We start from the raw sequence: 16,704 nt of genomic DNA, 5'->3' as shown, positions 1-16,704 counted from the left end.
ACAAAAAAACCTTCAGAAACAGACTTCAAAGAGAAAGAGCAGAACTAAAATTCATTTGCAAATTTAACACCATTAATTTGGGCCTGAATAGGGACTGGGAGTGGCTGGCTTATTACAAAAGCAGCTTTGCCTCTCCTGGAATTGACACCTCCTCATCTATTATTTGGAGTGGACTACATCCACCCTGATCGAATTGGCCCTGTTAACACTGGTTCTCCACTTGTGAGGTAACTCCCTTCTCTTCATGTGTCAGTATATTTATGTCTGCATCCGTAATTTTCACTCCATGCATCTGAAGAAGTGGGGTTTTTACCCACGAAAGCTTATGCTCAAAGAAATCTGTTAGTCTTTAAGGTGCCACCGGACTCGTTGTTTTTGTGGATACAGACTAACACGGCTACCCCCTGATACTTGTCTCCATAGGATTAGGCTTCCGTTGCTGTGGGGGTGGGAAGCAGCATCTCTCCAGCAGGTATTCTGTCAGATATCCATGTCGGGCTTAATGCTGCTTCTCACTCCCAGTCACACCCAGGAATGGGAACCAATGTCAGCATAACTCCTAAAGGAGTCTTTGTCAAGAGGAAGGGGTGAATGGGCAGCACCATGGACAGACAGACACACTCCAAAGGCATTCCTTCCTCTGGATATCCTGGGATGTGTAGGGTTTGGAGACCTCCCCAATGAGCCCAGGAGAAAAGAAGGCTGAGGGGAACCTGAGAACAGTCTATAAGTATCTCAAGGGCTGTTATGAAGAGGCTGGTGATCAATTGTTCCCCATGTCCACTGAAAGTAGGACAAGTAATGGGCTTCATCTGCAGCAAGGGAGATTTAGGTTAGATATTAGGAAAAATGTCTTACTATTAGGGTAGTTAAGCTCTGGAATAGGCTTCCAAGAGAGGTTGTGGAATCCCATCACTGGAGGTTTTAAAGAAGAGATTGACAAATGCCCATCAGGAATGGTCTCGGTTTACTTGGTCCTACCTCAGCACAGGGACTGGACTTGATGATCTTTCAAGATCCCTTCCAGCCTGACATTTCTGTAAAATGCCTCCCTACCTCGGGTTAGAACGGGATATCAGAGGTGAAGTGTAAATATATATTTATTTCTGGATCTCTTATTTCATCTCCTCATAGGAATATAGGTTTAAAAGAAAACACTTAACAGCTTAGTGGCCAGAATGGAGGGAGAAACTCATAATGTACGTGATAATTTATACTAAGAACATGTTATAATGATCAAGTTTTATTGTTCTTTAAGATAAATACTGACTTTGGATTTGTTTCTGTCAACAGTCTCCTTTTGGGTCAGTAAATCATAGGACTGGAAGGGACCTTGAGAGGTCATCTAGTCAAGTCCCCTGCACTCATGGAAGGACTAAGTATTATCTAGACCATTCCTGATAGGTGTTTGTCTAACCTGCTCTTAAAAATCTCCAATGATGGAGATTCCACAACCTCAATAGGCAATTTATTCCAGTGCTTAACCACCCTGACAGTTAGGAAATTTTTCCTAATGTCCAACCTGAACCTCCTTTGCTGCAATTTAAGCCCATTACTTCTTGTCGTATCCTCAGAGGTTAAGAACAACAATTCTTCTCCCTCCTCCTTGTAACAACAAATCTTCTGGTTCACTTCAAAGGAAGTCCGTATCTGCTTATTATCCTGCACCACCTGAGCACAAGTATGTTCCTTGGTGTGTGGGTTCTGCAGAAGTCCCTGTAATAAGAACAGTCCTCTGTTGTACTGGTCATTGCTGAAGTTTAGTCTCTTTTACAGTAGCTTTTCTCTTGCATATTCATTTTGCCTCTATCGATTTTTACATCTTTTATTTATCTTCTCAACAGGCTCAGAGGAAGCATCGTCAACAGCTGCTACTCCATTATCTCCACCCACATCTACTAATGGTAGCACTCCAAGTATGTGCCTTTCTTGAAGCAAGGGCTGTAAATATTAAAGTGATCATCACTGATAAGTACCTGATTCACGTTACATCCATAGAAACACAGACTTTTAAAAATGTCCATTTATTATTGTTTCATGTAAAAATACGTGTGATTCTAGATAGCGTGTAATGCAAAGTGAAAGATGGCCCTGATATGTTCACTGTTGTGAAATTAGAGTGAAACAGTGGTAAAGTTGGGCCATATATCTAATATCAATAAATATTACACAAGCTCAGCAGAAAGAGAGACCCTGTTTAACACACAGTGCCAAATCCTCAGCTGCTGTAAGTCAGTGTAGCTCCATTGGTCCCTCTGTCTTCTGAGGTCAGAAGTCTGCTTAAGCACTGGATTACTCTAATTTTATGCCAGTCTCATTCTATTTAAATCAGTGGAGTGACACAAGCATAGAACTGGATCAGCACAGTACTGAACCAGGCCCCAGAAGAGCAAGGAGGACACAGCTTATGATAGAAAACTTAAGCAAATTAGTCTGATATTCCATAGTGCCATTACATGTACGTTATGCAATCCGTGTTTGGTTACAACATATTGGTATATATGAAAAGTTACCCTGAAATCTTCAATTCATGTTGGCCTTAAAAAGTAATTCCTAGGTGTTAATTATTCACCTGTAATGACATGAGTTGGTTTTCTCCAAGTTATTTTTCCCTAACAAGATTTTTTAGTACAAATGGGCTGATCCTGCAAGGTGCTGGTCAGCTCCAGGAGTTGATTTCAGCTGGGGTTGAAGATGCCCAGCACCTCACAAGATCAAGCCTAAAATGGAGGACTCCTGGTAGCAGCCAAAATGTGTCTGTATTTGAAGGTTATTATATTTGGATTAAGATGCATTTCAAAATGTTTTGCTTTCATAGCTTCCACTGGAGATGCAACAACTGAAGATATGACCATAACTGTTCCTGGATATACTACTGTACATTATACAACCATACCTGTCCCTGAGCCAACAGAGATGACAAGAGCTGAATCCTCTACTACTGCTTCAATACCTCAAGCACCCAAGACCACATCAACGGTTAACCCTGATGGGACCACACATAAACTCACATCTTCTTCCATAACATCAATGCCCAGTACCACAGTTACCGTGCCCGGGACTACGCATCCATTGATATCTGCTGGGACCACAGCTTCACCCACATCCTCTTCCATAACATCAACGCCCAGTACCTCAGTTACTGTGCCCGGGCCTACCCACCAATTGATATCTGCTGGGACCACTGCTTCACCCAAACCTAACGAGACTGTTCGTACCTCCAAACCTGGTGAGGCTACATCACAACCTATTGTAACTACATCTACCACTAAACCCGCTAGTATTTTGCCTGTTTCCAGATCAACAGTGACAACCTTATCTACAGATACCAAAACCATATCCAAACCCTCCGAGTCCACATCTGTAGCTACACCTGATCTGTCCACTACAGTAAAATCAGATAAAAAAGGTATGGAATTTGCATAATTTTCTGTGGGTAAAGAGTAGTGGACTATACAGAATGCCAGATTTAGTCTAAGCTTCTACATTAAACCATGAAGAGAAATACCCCTTCTAATGATCCAGCCCTAGTAGCAAGGAAATGAAATGAGAACTCTGATAGTTCTTAGGCACTGTTTAGCCAGCTAAGAGCATCACATTTAATCCATAGTATACAATATCTTTCTTAAAATGAATGGAAACATGACAACCTGTTTGAGTTTCTCTTTTTTGCAGGCTCTCACATTGCTGTCCCTGCAGATTCATTGTGGGCACAAATTAGCAAGTCATGATTGTTTGGGTTTGTTAGTCGTTAGCTGCCTAGCTACCTGTTTAACTCAGGTAGAAGTGATGCTTCCAGCTGCAGTTCATTGTTGACTAAACAAATACAGCTGCAGTTGTCTCCATATGATTATCTGGCTGTTAATCCCTGCCAAATACATCTATACATTTTGACTACATATAGTATGCCTAATTTATTGAGATTAACTATTTTTCTTAGAAAAGCAATTTAAGCAGCTCCCTGATGTAAAGTAGGCAGAAACCCTCACAGCTGCTATATATCTAAGAGCTAGATTGTGCCTTTAAGATCAAATATATAGAAGTGAAAAGGTAAATTACGTATCTTCCAACGGTCACAAAAGCAGAGCAATCTATCATCTGTAAAGGCTTTTTTATGTCTCTTATTGTACATCTTCCCTACAATGTAAATCTAAATGAAAAGTACTATTATTTTTTATTAGAGAGAGAAGCTAAGTGAGGTAATAATCTTTTATTGAACCAACTTCTGTTGGTCAGAGAGACAAGCTTTCGAACTACACAGAGCTCTTTCAGGCCTGGAAAAGGTACTCAGAAGGCATGTCTACACAGGGATTAAAAAACCCATGGTTGGCCCCGTCAGCTGACTCAGGCTCATGGGACTTGGGCTCCAGGGCTAAAAAACTGTTGTGTAGACTTTTGGGCTCGGGCTGATGCCTGAGCTGTGGGACCCTGCCAGGGTTGAAAGTCTCAGATCTCGGGCTCCAGCGTGAGCCCGAATGTCTACACAGCAGTTTTTAGCCCCGCTGCCTGAACCCCCTGAGCCCAAGTCAGCTGACCTGGCCAGGCCATAGGTGTCACAGCTAAATTCAAGATGGAACAGATTGTTTAGCATATGTAAACACATATTTCAAGGGACCATTCAATGTGAAGTGGCCCGTTAACACCTCTCCAGTCATAGGGGAGAAAGGGGGGGAAAAAGCTGTGGGTAGGGTAAATTGGTTATAGGTTTGTGGTTCATTACACCAATCTAGTATCTATTCGGTCCATGATTTTAAGTGTCTAGCAGAGTTATGAATGTAAGCTCCCCTGCTTGTCTTTTGAAGGTGTTGTGCAGATTTCCTTTGAGGATGAGGACCAGCAGCTCAAACACTAGATGGGGATGGCTGAGTTACTGCAGAGAATTCTTTCCCATGGGTCTGGCTGGTGGGTCTTGCCGCATGCTCAGGGTCTAAGTGATTGCCATATTTGGGGTCGGGAAGGGATTTTTCCCCAGGTCAGATTGGTGGAGACTCTGTGGGGGGTTTCAACGTCTTCTGCGCATAGGTCACTTGCAGGTTTGGTGTAAATGGTGGGTTCTCTGTAACATGAAGTCTTTAAATCATGATTTGAGGACTTTAGTAACTCAGCCAGAGGTTAGGGAGTCTGTTACAGGAGTGGGTGGGTGAGACTCTGTGGCCTGCAATGTAGATAGTGATGGTCCCTTCTGGTCTTAATGTCTATGAGTCATTTTGTAAAAGGTGTTCACCCACAGGTGACAGTGTTTGTCTTATTTTTTTCCTCTGTGAGTTCATTCAAGAGGGTAGTGATGTGGCTGAAACAAGACAGTTATTGGGGCATTTAGTGTGCTGGAAGAGATACAATAGAAGTTAGAACCTCAGAGTTACGAACACCTGAGGTATGAACGGACACAACCTCATTTGGAACTGGAAGTATACAAGCAGGCAGCAGCAGCCAGACAAAAACCCCAAAACCAAATACAGTACACTACTGTGTTAAACGCAAACTACTAAAAAAATATGGGGAAAGTTGTTTTTTGTTTTTTTTTCCAAAGGTTTGACAAGGTAAGGAAACTTTGTGTTTGTTTCATTTAAATTAACATTGTTAAAAGTAGCATTTTTCTTCTGTGTAGTGTGTTACGATATAGATATTCAGGCCTGTCTGTAAAGGCCTATACTCTAAGAATTTAGGTGTATTCTTATCACTTGGCTAGTTATAGAGGTACAAAAGAGAATCAAAATCACTGTCTGCCGGTGTAAGGGCCTTTTCTTACTGTGACAGTCTGAGGCCCTGTTCTTAGGCTAAGGCCTTTGGCTAAGCAACAGAGGCAGCCATAAGCTGGGAAGCGAACGGTCACATCCTCACATTCCAAACTAGTCACATTGAAATAAGGTGCTATTGGGCTGTTAGGAATACAATCCTGTCCTGATAGTGCCTGTCACCTCCAGAGAAAGGGAAGTGCCTAGAAAATGTAAAAGGAAACTTAGTTTGATAGCATCCTGTCTGGCAAGAACTCACTTATCAATAGTTGGAATGTGAAATCCTCACTTCTGTATTGTTTTGTCATTATAGTTCGCACTTTGCTGTTGTTTGTCTGTATAATCTCTGTCTGGTTCTGTGATTGTTTCTGTCTGCTGTATAATTAATTTTGCTGGGTGTAAACTAATTAAGGTAGTGGGATATAATTGGGTACATAATCATGTTACACTATGTTAGGATTGGTTAGTTAAATTTCAGGAACATGATTGGTTAAGGTATAGCAAAGCAGAAGTCAAGTTTTACTATATAATCTGTAGTCAATGAGGAAGTGAGTGGGTGGGGGAAATGGGAACAGGGAATGGGGGTAAGGAAATTGGAATCATGTTTTGCTAAAAGGGGGTGGAGATGGGAACAGGGAATGGGTGTAAGGAAATTGGAATCATGTTTTGTTGAAGGGGGAGATGGGAACAGGGAATGGGAGTGGGGAAACTGGAATCCTGTTTGGCTAAGGGCAGGAATGGGAACAGGGACACAGGTGTAAGGCTCTGTGGTGTCAGAGCTGGGAAGGGGGACACTAAGGAAGGAAACTGGAAGTTCACCCCAATAAACATTGAATTGTTTGCACCTTTGGACTTTGGGTATTGTTGCTCTCTGTTCATGCGAGAAGGACCAGGGAAGTGAGTGGGTGAAGGAATAAGCCCCCTAACATAGTGAAGTTTAAAAAGCTGTATTAAGTCTATGTTCAGCTGTAAACTTTTGAAAGAACAACCATAACGTTTAGTTCAGAGATAAACTTTTCAGAGTTATGAACACCCTCCATTTCTGAGGTGTTTATATCTCAGAGGTTCTGTTGTACACCACATGCTTTGCTAGGCATGTGTAGCGCCCATGGATCTTAAAAGGTGTGGTGTGTGGGCTGCTGATCAGCATAGCAGTGGAATTATGTCTACAGGTTTTGCAGCTATTGTTCTGGCAGGGTCTGGTGTTGCTTTGAGTTGGTATCTCCTGGTTTGTGGGGAATTTGCTTCTAATGATGAGCTTGGAAAGGTTTGGGGGGAGGATGTGTGTTTGAAGGTCAGAAGTGGGGGTTTAGGAAAGATTTCTTTCAGGATGTGGTCCCATGGAGTATGGGTTGTAGGTTGATGATCCTCTGCATCAGTTCCACCTTGGGATGTAGGTGACAATTTAGGGGTGGGCGGTCAGAGGGGGGTTTTATTTCTGTATTGAAGCAGGTTCTCTCAGTGTACTTGTAGGTTGCCTCATGGAACGGGCCACCCTTCTCTGTCAAGGTGTATAGACCAGACTACATATATTACCATTTATTATTTGTATTTCAGTAATAGCCAGGGGCTCCTCTTAGGGATCAAGTGTGGCAGATGCAGTACAAACATGGAGTAAAATTACAAGCCCTGCTTCAAAGAGCTTATAGTTAAAGGCCCAGATCCTACAATGAGCGGTTTCTGGGCAGACCCCTGCACAGCCTCAGTGAAGGAATTGGTGGGTGACATTCTGTAGCCTGCGTTGTGCAGGAGGTCAGACTAGATGATCATAATGGTCCCTTCTGACCTTAAAGTCTATGATTCTATGAAGTCAGTGGGGATCTATGCACCCACAGGAGACTGACCACTCGAGCTCATTGCAGGATCAGGCTCTGAGTCATAGGGGGAGTTAGGTACCCAACTCCTGTTGACTCCAGGAGTGCCCAACAGTTGACAGACAGACACAGATGGGAGGAGACAAAGATACTAACATATTTTTATGCCAACTACAAAATACAGCTCTTATTTCCCATTACTACAGTTACCTTCTCTGACATCAAAATGAAGTTTTCTGTCTTCTACAAAACTCAGAGTACTCCTGATTATGATGATGCAAACAACTTTGCTAAAAACTGGGTAAGTAGATTCCCCCCCATTAAATTGTGGATAAGTATCAGGAGACAAGGGCATCTGAAAGAACAATATGAACTTCCAGGGCAAAGCACAGAGAATTGTTCAGTTAACAAAAGAAACAACATTATGGAGTTTCATAACCATGTTATCTGACAGACTTGTCATAAAGAAACACAGTGGGAGAGGTAATATCTTTAATTGGACCAACTTCTGGTAGTGAGAGGGACAAGCTTTTGTGCTATCTAGAGCTCTTCTTCAGGTCTGGGAAAGGTAGTCCTAGCATCACTACTAAATGGAAGGTAGAGCAGATTATTTAGCATAAGTAAATATTGTAAGGGACCATTCAAGGTAGAGTGGCCTGTCAACACTTCTGCAGTCATAGGACAAAAAGAGAGGGTTAGTGGGTCACAGATTATTGTAATAAGACATAAACCTAGTGTTTCAGTTCAGTCCACGATCTGTAGTGTCTGGCAAAGTTACGAATTTAAGCTCCCAGGCTCATCTTTTGAAAGCATTGTGCAGGTTTCCTTTGAGGATGAGGACTGACTGCTCAAGCTATATCTGATCTCTCTGTGAAGAATGTTCAGAGGTTAGAATTAGAGTAGGTCAAAAACAGGATGAATTTTGACATTATTGCTAACATTTTTGCAAAAATGTTTACCCATTTTTTAAAAACATTGGAACTATGAATTTACAAGCACCTCTAGTTAAAATATTGACCGATGAAGTGAGCTGTAGCTCACGAAAGCTTATGCTCAAATAAATTTGTTAGTCTCTAAGGTGCCACAAGTCCTCCTTTTCTTTTTAATGAGAAACTTGTTTCTTTTACAGTTTAATGCCAGATTTTCTGAAGGTGAATTTGTTGTGACAAATTATTGTGTAAAAACTGCAGGCATGTAAGTACTTGACCATAGTGTGTTTATTTACTCCACAACCTAACTTAAACTTTGGGAGAGTTTGTAATCAAGACCCTACTGACATTTCACAAATGACCTTTCTGCATAATGGGATCCAACCGTGACCTTTAGGAGACTCCAAACTTTGTATTTTGGACATACTTCACCTGTGTCCTGCACAAGGCAGGCAGAAAGAACATTTTGAGCCAAACTGTGAACTCATTTGCACCCATGTAACTGGAGTCACAGGAACAAGTTCTGGTTTAAGATGGTGAAAGTGTTCATTGCATCTGGGGTTGTATGGATGTAAGTGAGGTTGGTCAGGATTTTGACCTATGAAAATTCAGAACCAGAGTGTGAGTTCACAGATCACCCACCATAGGCCAAATCTAATGTATCTAACTAGGTACTTATAGGGCTCATCACTGCAGTATTTGAGGCCCAGACCACGAAAGATATATAGTCCTAACTCCCATTGAAATAAATGGAAGTTAGGCACCAAATACTTTTGAGGATATAGGTCTGAGTGCCTGAAGTCTGCTGCAGGATTTACAGGCTCAAAACTCTACTAAAAACATAATATTTCTGCATCAAACTCCCACATTGATCTTTAGAGCCAAACCCATGTATGTTTATATTTAATCTGTAGGCAGGTGAGAGAAGTGGGGTTGCTTAGCATTTGCTAGATTGATGGAAGTGTCACTTGTACAGACTTTGATATATAGTTTTACCATTATGCACATTTTGACTTTTTACTTTCTCCTCCCTCATCACTTGAATGATGGAGGTTGTGGATGGCAACAATAAAATAAAACATTGCACGGTTTACATGAAGCATGTCAGATTCTGAAAATCTTAAGGGGAAAAACAGAAACTGTGAAATAGAGACAGGGAAAGGGGGATTAAAAATGACAACTACTGGATCTGCTGTAACCATATGCAAGATGCATTAGTTAAATGGCTCTTAGGAATTAAGGGGTTAAAAATTTTTAAAGTGGGAGTGAAGGGCTTCTAGACTATAGGATGAGAAACATGGTACTGGCAGCTTATATTGTACCCTTAGTCGTCTTTCCTCCTGAGCTAATTAGCCCTAAAAAGCAAGACACTGATAGGAAAAGTGACATGGCTAGAACGAACAACAGTACAGGACTTAAAATTGGTTTGGGACTTGGGAGGACACTATTGTAAGGAACTGGCTCAAGTGTGCAACTTCTGAATCATGCCATGAGCCCTATGCTATTAATAGGTTCTTAACAACTCCAGTTGTAAGGGCAGGACCATGTGAAGTCTATTGCTGATGTAACCCTGAAGTCTGAGAGGCAACTAGGAGCAGTGTGGTGACAGTGATTATTCATGGTGGACCACAGATTTGTTACAGTATGAAATATTCCTGAAGATAGAATGGGGCTGATTTTGTGCCAAGGAAGTCAATGGTGAAGTTCCCATTGACTTCAGTGGCCCAAGGTCAGGCTCATTATCAGCTATGGGACAATTTCTTTAGGAGATTTTTTAAAATATCTATATCTAATCTATATGCTAAGAAAACACTTATTCTGATCTTTTTTAGATACGGGAATAATTCTCCAGGAGGAAGTGTCCAGAGGAGAGCCGATGTACATATTATAAGACACAAACTCTACCTGTGTTGAGTTCTTCTCCTAGGATAACCAAAAAATCATTTTGCCTCTTACCTTTTGCTTATACTATATTTTAGTTGCATTCTGAAAGGTAGAAACACAGACACTGTACATTAAAATGTAGTGTGACTACTCTGCATAGGGATGGTAGAACCTCTAAAGATCAGCTCCAACCATTTTGCTCAGCCAGTGAGGCTGACAGTTCATAGGGTAAGATTGATTTCTCACCAAAAATTATCTCAGAAATGAATTTCAAAATACCTGCTAGCCTCCTGGGGAAAGCCCGGCAGGCTGCAGTGTGATTTTACACTCTTGGTATCCCTGCCTGATTTCCATATCAAGGCCAGGGGTTCAAGTGCCCATGGAGGGAGTTAGAAGTGAGACAAGCAAGCTAAATTTGGGACTTGTTAGTGAACACAGCATGTGCTTGCACCTCACACGTTCCAGAGTAACAGCCGTGTTAGTCTGTATTCGCAAAAAGAAAAGGAGTACATTGTGGCACCTTAGAGACTAACCAATTTATTTGAGCATAAGCTTTCGTGAGCTACAGCTCACTTCATCGGATGCATACTGTGAAGTGAGCTGTAGCTCACGAAAGCTTATGCTCAAATAAATTGGTTAGTCTCTAAGGTGCCACAAGTACTCTTTTTTTTACCTCACACATTGTTATTTTGTTGTTAGTAACCATGACAACAACAGTATTTTGCTCCAGCAGGGGCTTAGGCTGGCACAGCACTGTCCTCCTGCATCTGGTTCAACAAACTGTTTTTCCTGCTGCATTGATAGGACTCCTACCCACGCTTGGGTCCAGTCCTTCCACCTATCTTTGCAGTAAGACATCCCAGAGTGCATTGGCCCATGAGTTGTTGGTGCTGCTATCCAGCATGTCTTCCCTCTGCTGAAGTCCTATCGGATGGCTGCTCAGATTTTCCCAGAATGCACTGGTGCGAAGAGGAGTAGGCAGAGTGGGAGGGCTTGACCTGAGGATATGGCTGTGGTTTGTGTGCGCACACAAACAAAACCATGTGACTTGTGACCATGACTCTAAACAGTAACAGTTCTAGTTGGAGCAGGCATGAGCTTTTATCCACAGTGTGTTGTTTTTCAAAAGCCCCTTTTCCTCCTCTCTCTTTCTGGCTGGTTGCAAGGTGCCATTCCTACTCTGACTCCGATCCATAGCTGAGCCAGTCTTCTGTCCCTGTTTGCATCCTCACATCAGCAGCAACTAGCTGCCATACCTTATTTTTACTGTAATCTTAATATAATGCATCATTAAAACTACTGCAAAACGCAAACTTGTACTGTACATGAATAGTCAAATATGGACATTTAAAGCATTGAGCGTGTTAGTAGCTACTGTTCACTTTCATTGAAAACCATTATAGTTACATTAAAGCCAGTTGCATTATTCTAACCTTATTCTTGTTTTGTTCTGTATTTTGTGAACTGAAGCTGGAGGAAAAGCAGAATTCACAAAGGTAGGATATGTGTTTACAAATTGTGTTGGTAGAATTTAGATTTAAGCACATAATGAAATCAATTCCCTCCTTCACTTTTACACAGTATATTGGTGCTGATTCAATAATAGGATGATCAAGGTACTTACTAATTATAGGGGGTTAAGTTCCTTAAAATGATATTACTTTTGTAACAAAGTAGAGCAAGACATTTCAGAATGATGAGGATACTTAACATACTCTACAGTGGAACCTATACAAGAAACGATCCTTAAGCCACACCCCAAAGAATCCCCTGACATACTGAGAATAGTTCTGCTCCCTGTGTAGAAAAAACAAGGAGTGATTGCTCAAGAGATGTTTCAATGCTGCATCATGCTTTGTACACTACTGGGCCTGCACAAGAAGAGACTGCAGTCAATACTCTCCCAGCCGAGGCTGTAATAGCCAGGTTTGGTCTGAGTAATGCTCTTATTCTCCACTCAGCATGTTTGGTGGCAATACTCCCTCACATGGTATGACTAGGCCCTCTGCTGAAGAGGCCACAGGAGGCTTAACTTTGGCAGAGTAACGAAGGCCTTAGAGACAAGTAGGTCTTGCTGGGGAATGCTCACTCCATTTGAAACATACACAAACCAGTGGAGGAAGAATTATACAACTCTTGAACTTTTGAGGGAAACACACACAAAAACTCTTTGGTTTGTGGGTTTTTTGGGGGGAATGGAAGATGGTTACTTCGGTGTTTAATTTTCTAAAAACATGAGCACCTGTGATGTCACACCCCATCTGTACTTAATTCTGGAAAGCTTAGTTGAGGGCCTGAGGTTCCTCACTCAAACCCCCAGCTTTAGAAATTTCTCCTTCTCTGTAGAGGATTAGGAGGGGAGATGCTCTCAGGAGAGGTTAAGACTTTATGTTGCCCCTTTAAGATGAGGCAGTGAGCAATACCCTTCACCAGCCCCTGGGCCAACCCCTGAGGGAAAGGGAGAGGGCCCTCTGAGGGGGAGAGCACATTAGCAGGAAATTGAAAGGACAGTCTTCGGGAAAAGAGTAGCTAATTCTTGCTTGTGGGACCCAGACACTGGAAGAGGAAAAGCATCTGAAACACTTCAGCCATGGTCCCTGCTGTAAGGTCAGGGCTGAGTGGGGACTGAGCACACAAGTTGGTGACCCAGAGCCACTGCAGCTAAATGGCTCATTGGGAGAAAGAGGTCACAAGAGCTGGCACCCTTTGTGGCAGCTGAGGCCTTGCAAGTAAGAGAGCTTGTGAGAGAGAAGGTTGGTTTGCAGCTTTCTCAGCCATCTTAGCATAGACCTCTCCAGTGGGCTGGCTCAGAGCAGGAATTGCTTCTTCCAGGTTGCTACAAGATCCCACCCCTGTCTTTCTTGGAGATTCAGGAAGCTCCAGCAAAATTTTCCTGCTTGTTCTGCAAACCATGGAGATGGGGTGGTGGGTACTGTCACTGGCCTGGTCTCAGTGAAGGATCTGCTCAACTGTCTCAGGATAGGTCCCACCCACTCAGCACCCAGTAGCCAGGTTTCAGTATGGGCTATTTGATTCTCTCAGCATGGACCTCTTCCACACACTGACTGGGAGCTGGGTCCTGCAGCCACTCTGTCTGCCCTTTCTGAGGGGTGAGGGAAGGAGAGGTGCTGTCCTGTAAACTATCCTCAGAAAGCCACAAGAATGGTATTGATTTATTTATTGAGTTTAGCTGTTTTGAGGAGAAAAACTTGGAAACCAACACTCTAAAGGGAGCAATGGAACCAGCTACATGTGCTGCTTGGAGGCAGAGAATTCTGGGCAGTGCTTTGACGGCTGGTCCTATGCCCAGCCTCAGAGCTAAATTCTGGTCTAGCTCTAGGTGCCAGGGAAATTGGGAATGCCTGGGGTGAAGCAGCATACCCTGGCAGCACACATCATATCCAGGCTTTACAGTTTTGTTCAATGGCTTTTGGCACCCCCCCATACAGATCATTTCAACGCCACGGGGAATGCCCCACTCTGAAGGCTGACAATGTAAGGTTCTATGGATTCTGCTTACAGTTAGACTTTAGAGTAATTACATGGTTAGCTTATTCCATGTTCTGAACAACTGCTCAAACATTGCCTGGTTGGGATGTAGCAAAGAAGAGTGTACGATAAAGTTAGAGACTCAGGCTCAGTTTCACAAGAAACTGAAATTTGGGGCCAGATTCTCATGCCACAAGGAGTACCTCACTCCAGAATCAGGCCCTTGTTTCAATGGTAAGGTACTACTCAGCATAAAGTAATAGTATCAGTATCTGGTCATTACTGTAGCATTGTAAACACAGTAGGCAATGAAATTATGCAATTCAATATAATGTTGTGTTAATGATTGTTACAGGATAGCCTGATGGTACAAATGTATCATTGTTTGTGTGTTCTATTTGTAGCTATGCCTTCAAAGCCATCATAAAAGCCACATCCACTCAGTCACAAGAATACTTGATTATTATAATAAAACAACAGTTGCAGGCGAAGTATGAAGCGGGGCCCTTGTCTGTATCCGTGGAACCTGAAGATGTGATTGTCAGTGCAATTGGTAATATTTTATATATTAAGTTCTAATATTTGTTGCCAGACTTAAAAAACATGAGTTTCACGAAGGTTGGCCCAAACTCAAAGTTGGTATAGAGTCAGATTCCAAGGACAGAAGCGACTTATGATCAAACTTGACGTCATGCATGAATCAGGCCATAGAATTTTACCTAATGATTCTTGCATCAAGACCAATAACTTACAGCTTAACTAGAAGATTTTTCTCAAAGATATCCAGGCTTGATGTAAAGACTCCAGGGGATGGAAAAATTATCATTCACAGCCCTTAGTAATCTGTTCCAATGGTTACTTACAGAAAGTGAGGTATACGTGGCTTCGACATCACTTAAGTCACCTGCTTACCCTGTGTCTGAATTTGGCCTGTTATATTTTACTATGCACTCTACTTCTGGACAAGTGGAGAGAGACCTAAACTAGAGTCCTGGGTCTGGACATTTCCGAAATGCAGGAAAAGTGCATATGTGGTATGGCTCCAAGCATGGCAGCTCAGATCCTTTGCTAGAAACAAATCTCCTGATTGCTGGAGCTAGTGCTGATGCAAAAAATCAAGTCCCAAAACACACCACAGAAGGCAAAGCCCTTAGCATCACTAAGAGAAGGTTCCCTGTCTCCCCAGTTCCATTTTGCATCTCATGAAAATACACTGTTTAGAGGTGGAAAGAACTGGAGGTTGTACCACAACATGATTCAATATTAAAAATCCTGGTTTGTGGATTTCATTTGAGTTCTCCATGATGTGCTTAACTCTTGTTGTATAGTGACTGAATGACCATATCTAATGTAGTGGGGGTTTTTTTGTTTTTGTTTTTTTTAAAGAAAAGAGAAACGGTGATAGCACAGCACTGGGAACCAGGATCCCTGACTGTTACTATCTGGGTGACCTTGAGCAAGACACTGATTCTTTGTGATAAATTTACCTGTACCTCTTTGCCGGCTATTACACCATGAATCTTAAGGAAGCTTATAAAAATAAATGAATTCACTCATTGGCAGCTATAACTGCCCTCTTTATAAATCACCTCCTGCATACATGTTCTAGGTCACAGTTTTTATGATGATTGCCAAACTTATCTACAGATAAGTTTAAAGCAGAAAATATTTGATCCCCAGAGACATGATCCAAAGCCATTGAAGCCAGTGACAGACCATGGCTCTCTATTGATGTCCATGGGTAGTATAACAGGCCCACATTTATTTGATTTGTTTTATTGACTTGGATGTACTCCCTGTCAACCTTTAAAAAAAAATACAGAAGTAGGCAAGAGATAAGCAAGGAACATAATGTACTGTATTTAAAAAACACACATTTGACACCATTCATAAACAAGACTAATACACAAGAGGAGTTACAGGGAAAGCAGTCCTTATGGAAAAGGCACTGATTAGGTAATGAACACCCACCTACTTTGGTAAAAAGTTATGGGTCAGGTAAGGGAAAAGTAATGAGCAAAGTAACCCTATTATTGATTCCTGTGGTAACCTCACCCTCCACATGGCAGAGGGCACATTGAAAGGGGAAGTAAATAAGGAAGTGTTATTTACTCTCTCATAAACAAGAACTAGGGGTCACCAAATGAAATTAATAAGCAGCAGGTTTAAAAAAAACACAAAAGGAAATATTTCTTCACACAATGCACAGTCAACCTGTGGAATTCTTTGCCAGAGGATGTTGTGAAGGCAAAGACTAACAGGGTTAAAACACACACACACACAAACCCTGAACTAGATAAATTCATGGAGGATAGTTCCATTAATGGCTATTAAACAGGAAGGGCAGGGATGGTGCCTGTGTTTGCCAGAAGCTGGGAATGGGCATCCAAGATCACTTGATTACCTGTTCTGTTCATTCCTTCAGGGGCACCTGGCATTGGCCATTGTCGGAAGACAGGATACTGGGCTAGATGGACCTTTGGTCTGACCCAGTATTGCCGTTCTTATATTTTTAACCCAGCACCTGCCCTGAAAAAAAAAAGTCTCAGGGGAAACAGAAGGCAAACGAGAATTTAGGCAGAACTTTCTTATATCAAGACAACAGGAGAGGCAAACATTATAGCTTTGTTCCAGCGAGAAAATATCCAGATTTTTAATGGGTCCTAGTTAAGCTGGAAGCCAGTGAAGACTCCCTTTTACCTCCAAAGCTGGAGCCGTTGAAGTCCCCGCGACCACTTCGTTGCGTGAAGACGAGGAATAGAAGAACCGGAGGTGGACCCACTTCACTGCCTTCAGCCCCCCCGCCCCGGGGTCCCTTGGCACAGAGTACTCGGTCTGTGGAACCGGCACCAA

General features: G+C 42.2%; 1 protein-coding gene across 1 annotated transcript in view; it reads left to right on the top strand.

Moving 5' to 3' along the window:
* ADGRG4 (adhesion G protein-coupled receptor G4) overlaps window positions 1-16,704 on the top strand; it is a 71,131-nt gene that overhangs the window by 14,003 nt on the left and 40,424 nt on the right. The window contains exons 2-8 of the mRNA XM_074963203.1: window positions 1,845-1,916; window positions 2,819-3,409; window positions 7,756-7,850; window positions 8,679-8,743; window positions 10,311-10,356; window positions 11,833-11,858; window positions 14,256-14,404. Coding sequence (XP_074819304.1) covers window positions 1,845-1,916; window positions 2,819-3,409; window positions 7,756-7,850; window positions 8,679-8,743; window positions 10,311-10,356; window positions 11,833-11,858; window positions 14,256-14,404 — 1,044 coding nt within the window. The remainder of the gene's footprint in view (window positions 1-1,844; window positions 1,917-2,818; window positions 3,410-7,755; window positions 7,851-8,678; window positions 8,744-10,310; window positions 10,357-11,832; window positions 11,859-14,255; window positions 14,405-16,704) is intronic.

This window comes from Natator depressus, chromosome 9 (genome assembly GCF_965152275.1).
Source record: "Natator depressus isolate rNatDep1 chromosome 9, rNatDep2.hap1, whole genome shotgun sequence".
NCBI lineage: Eukaryota > Metazoa > Chordata > Testudines > Cheloniidae > Natator > Natator depressus.
This window is presented reverse-complemented; position numbering and strand designations above follow the sequence as displayed.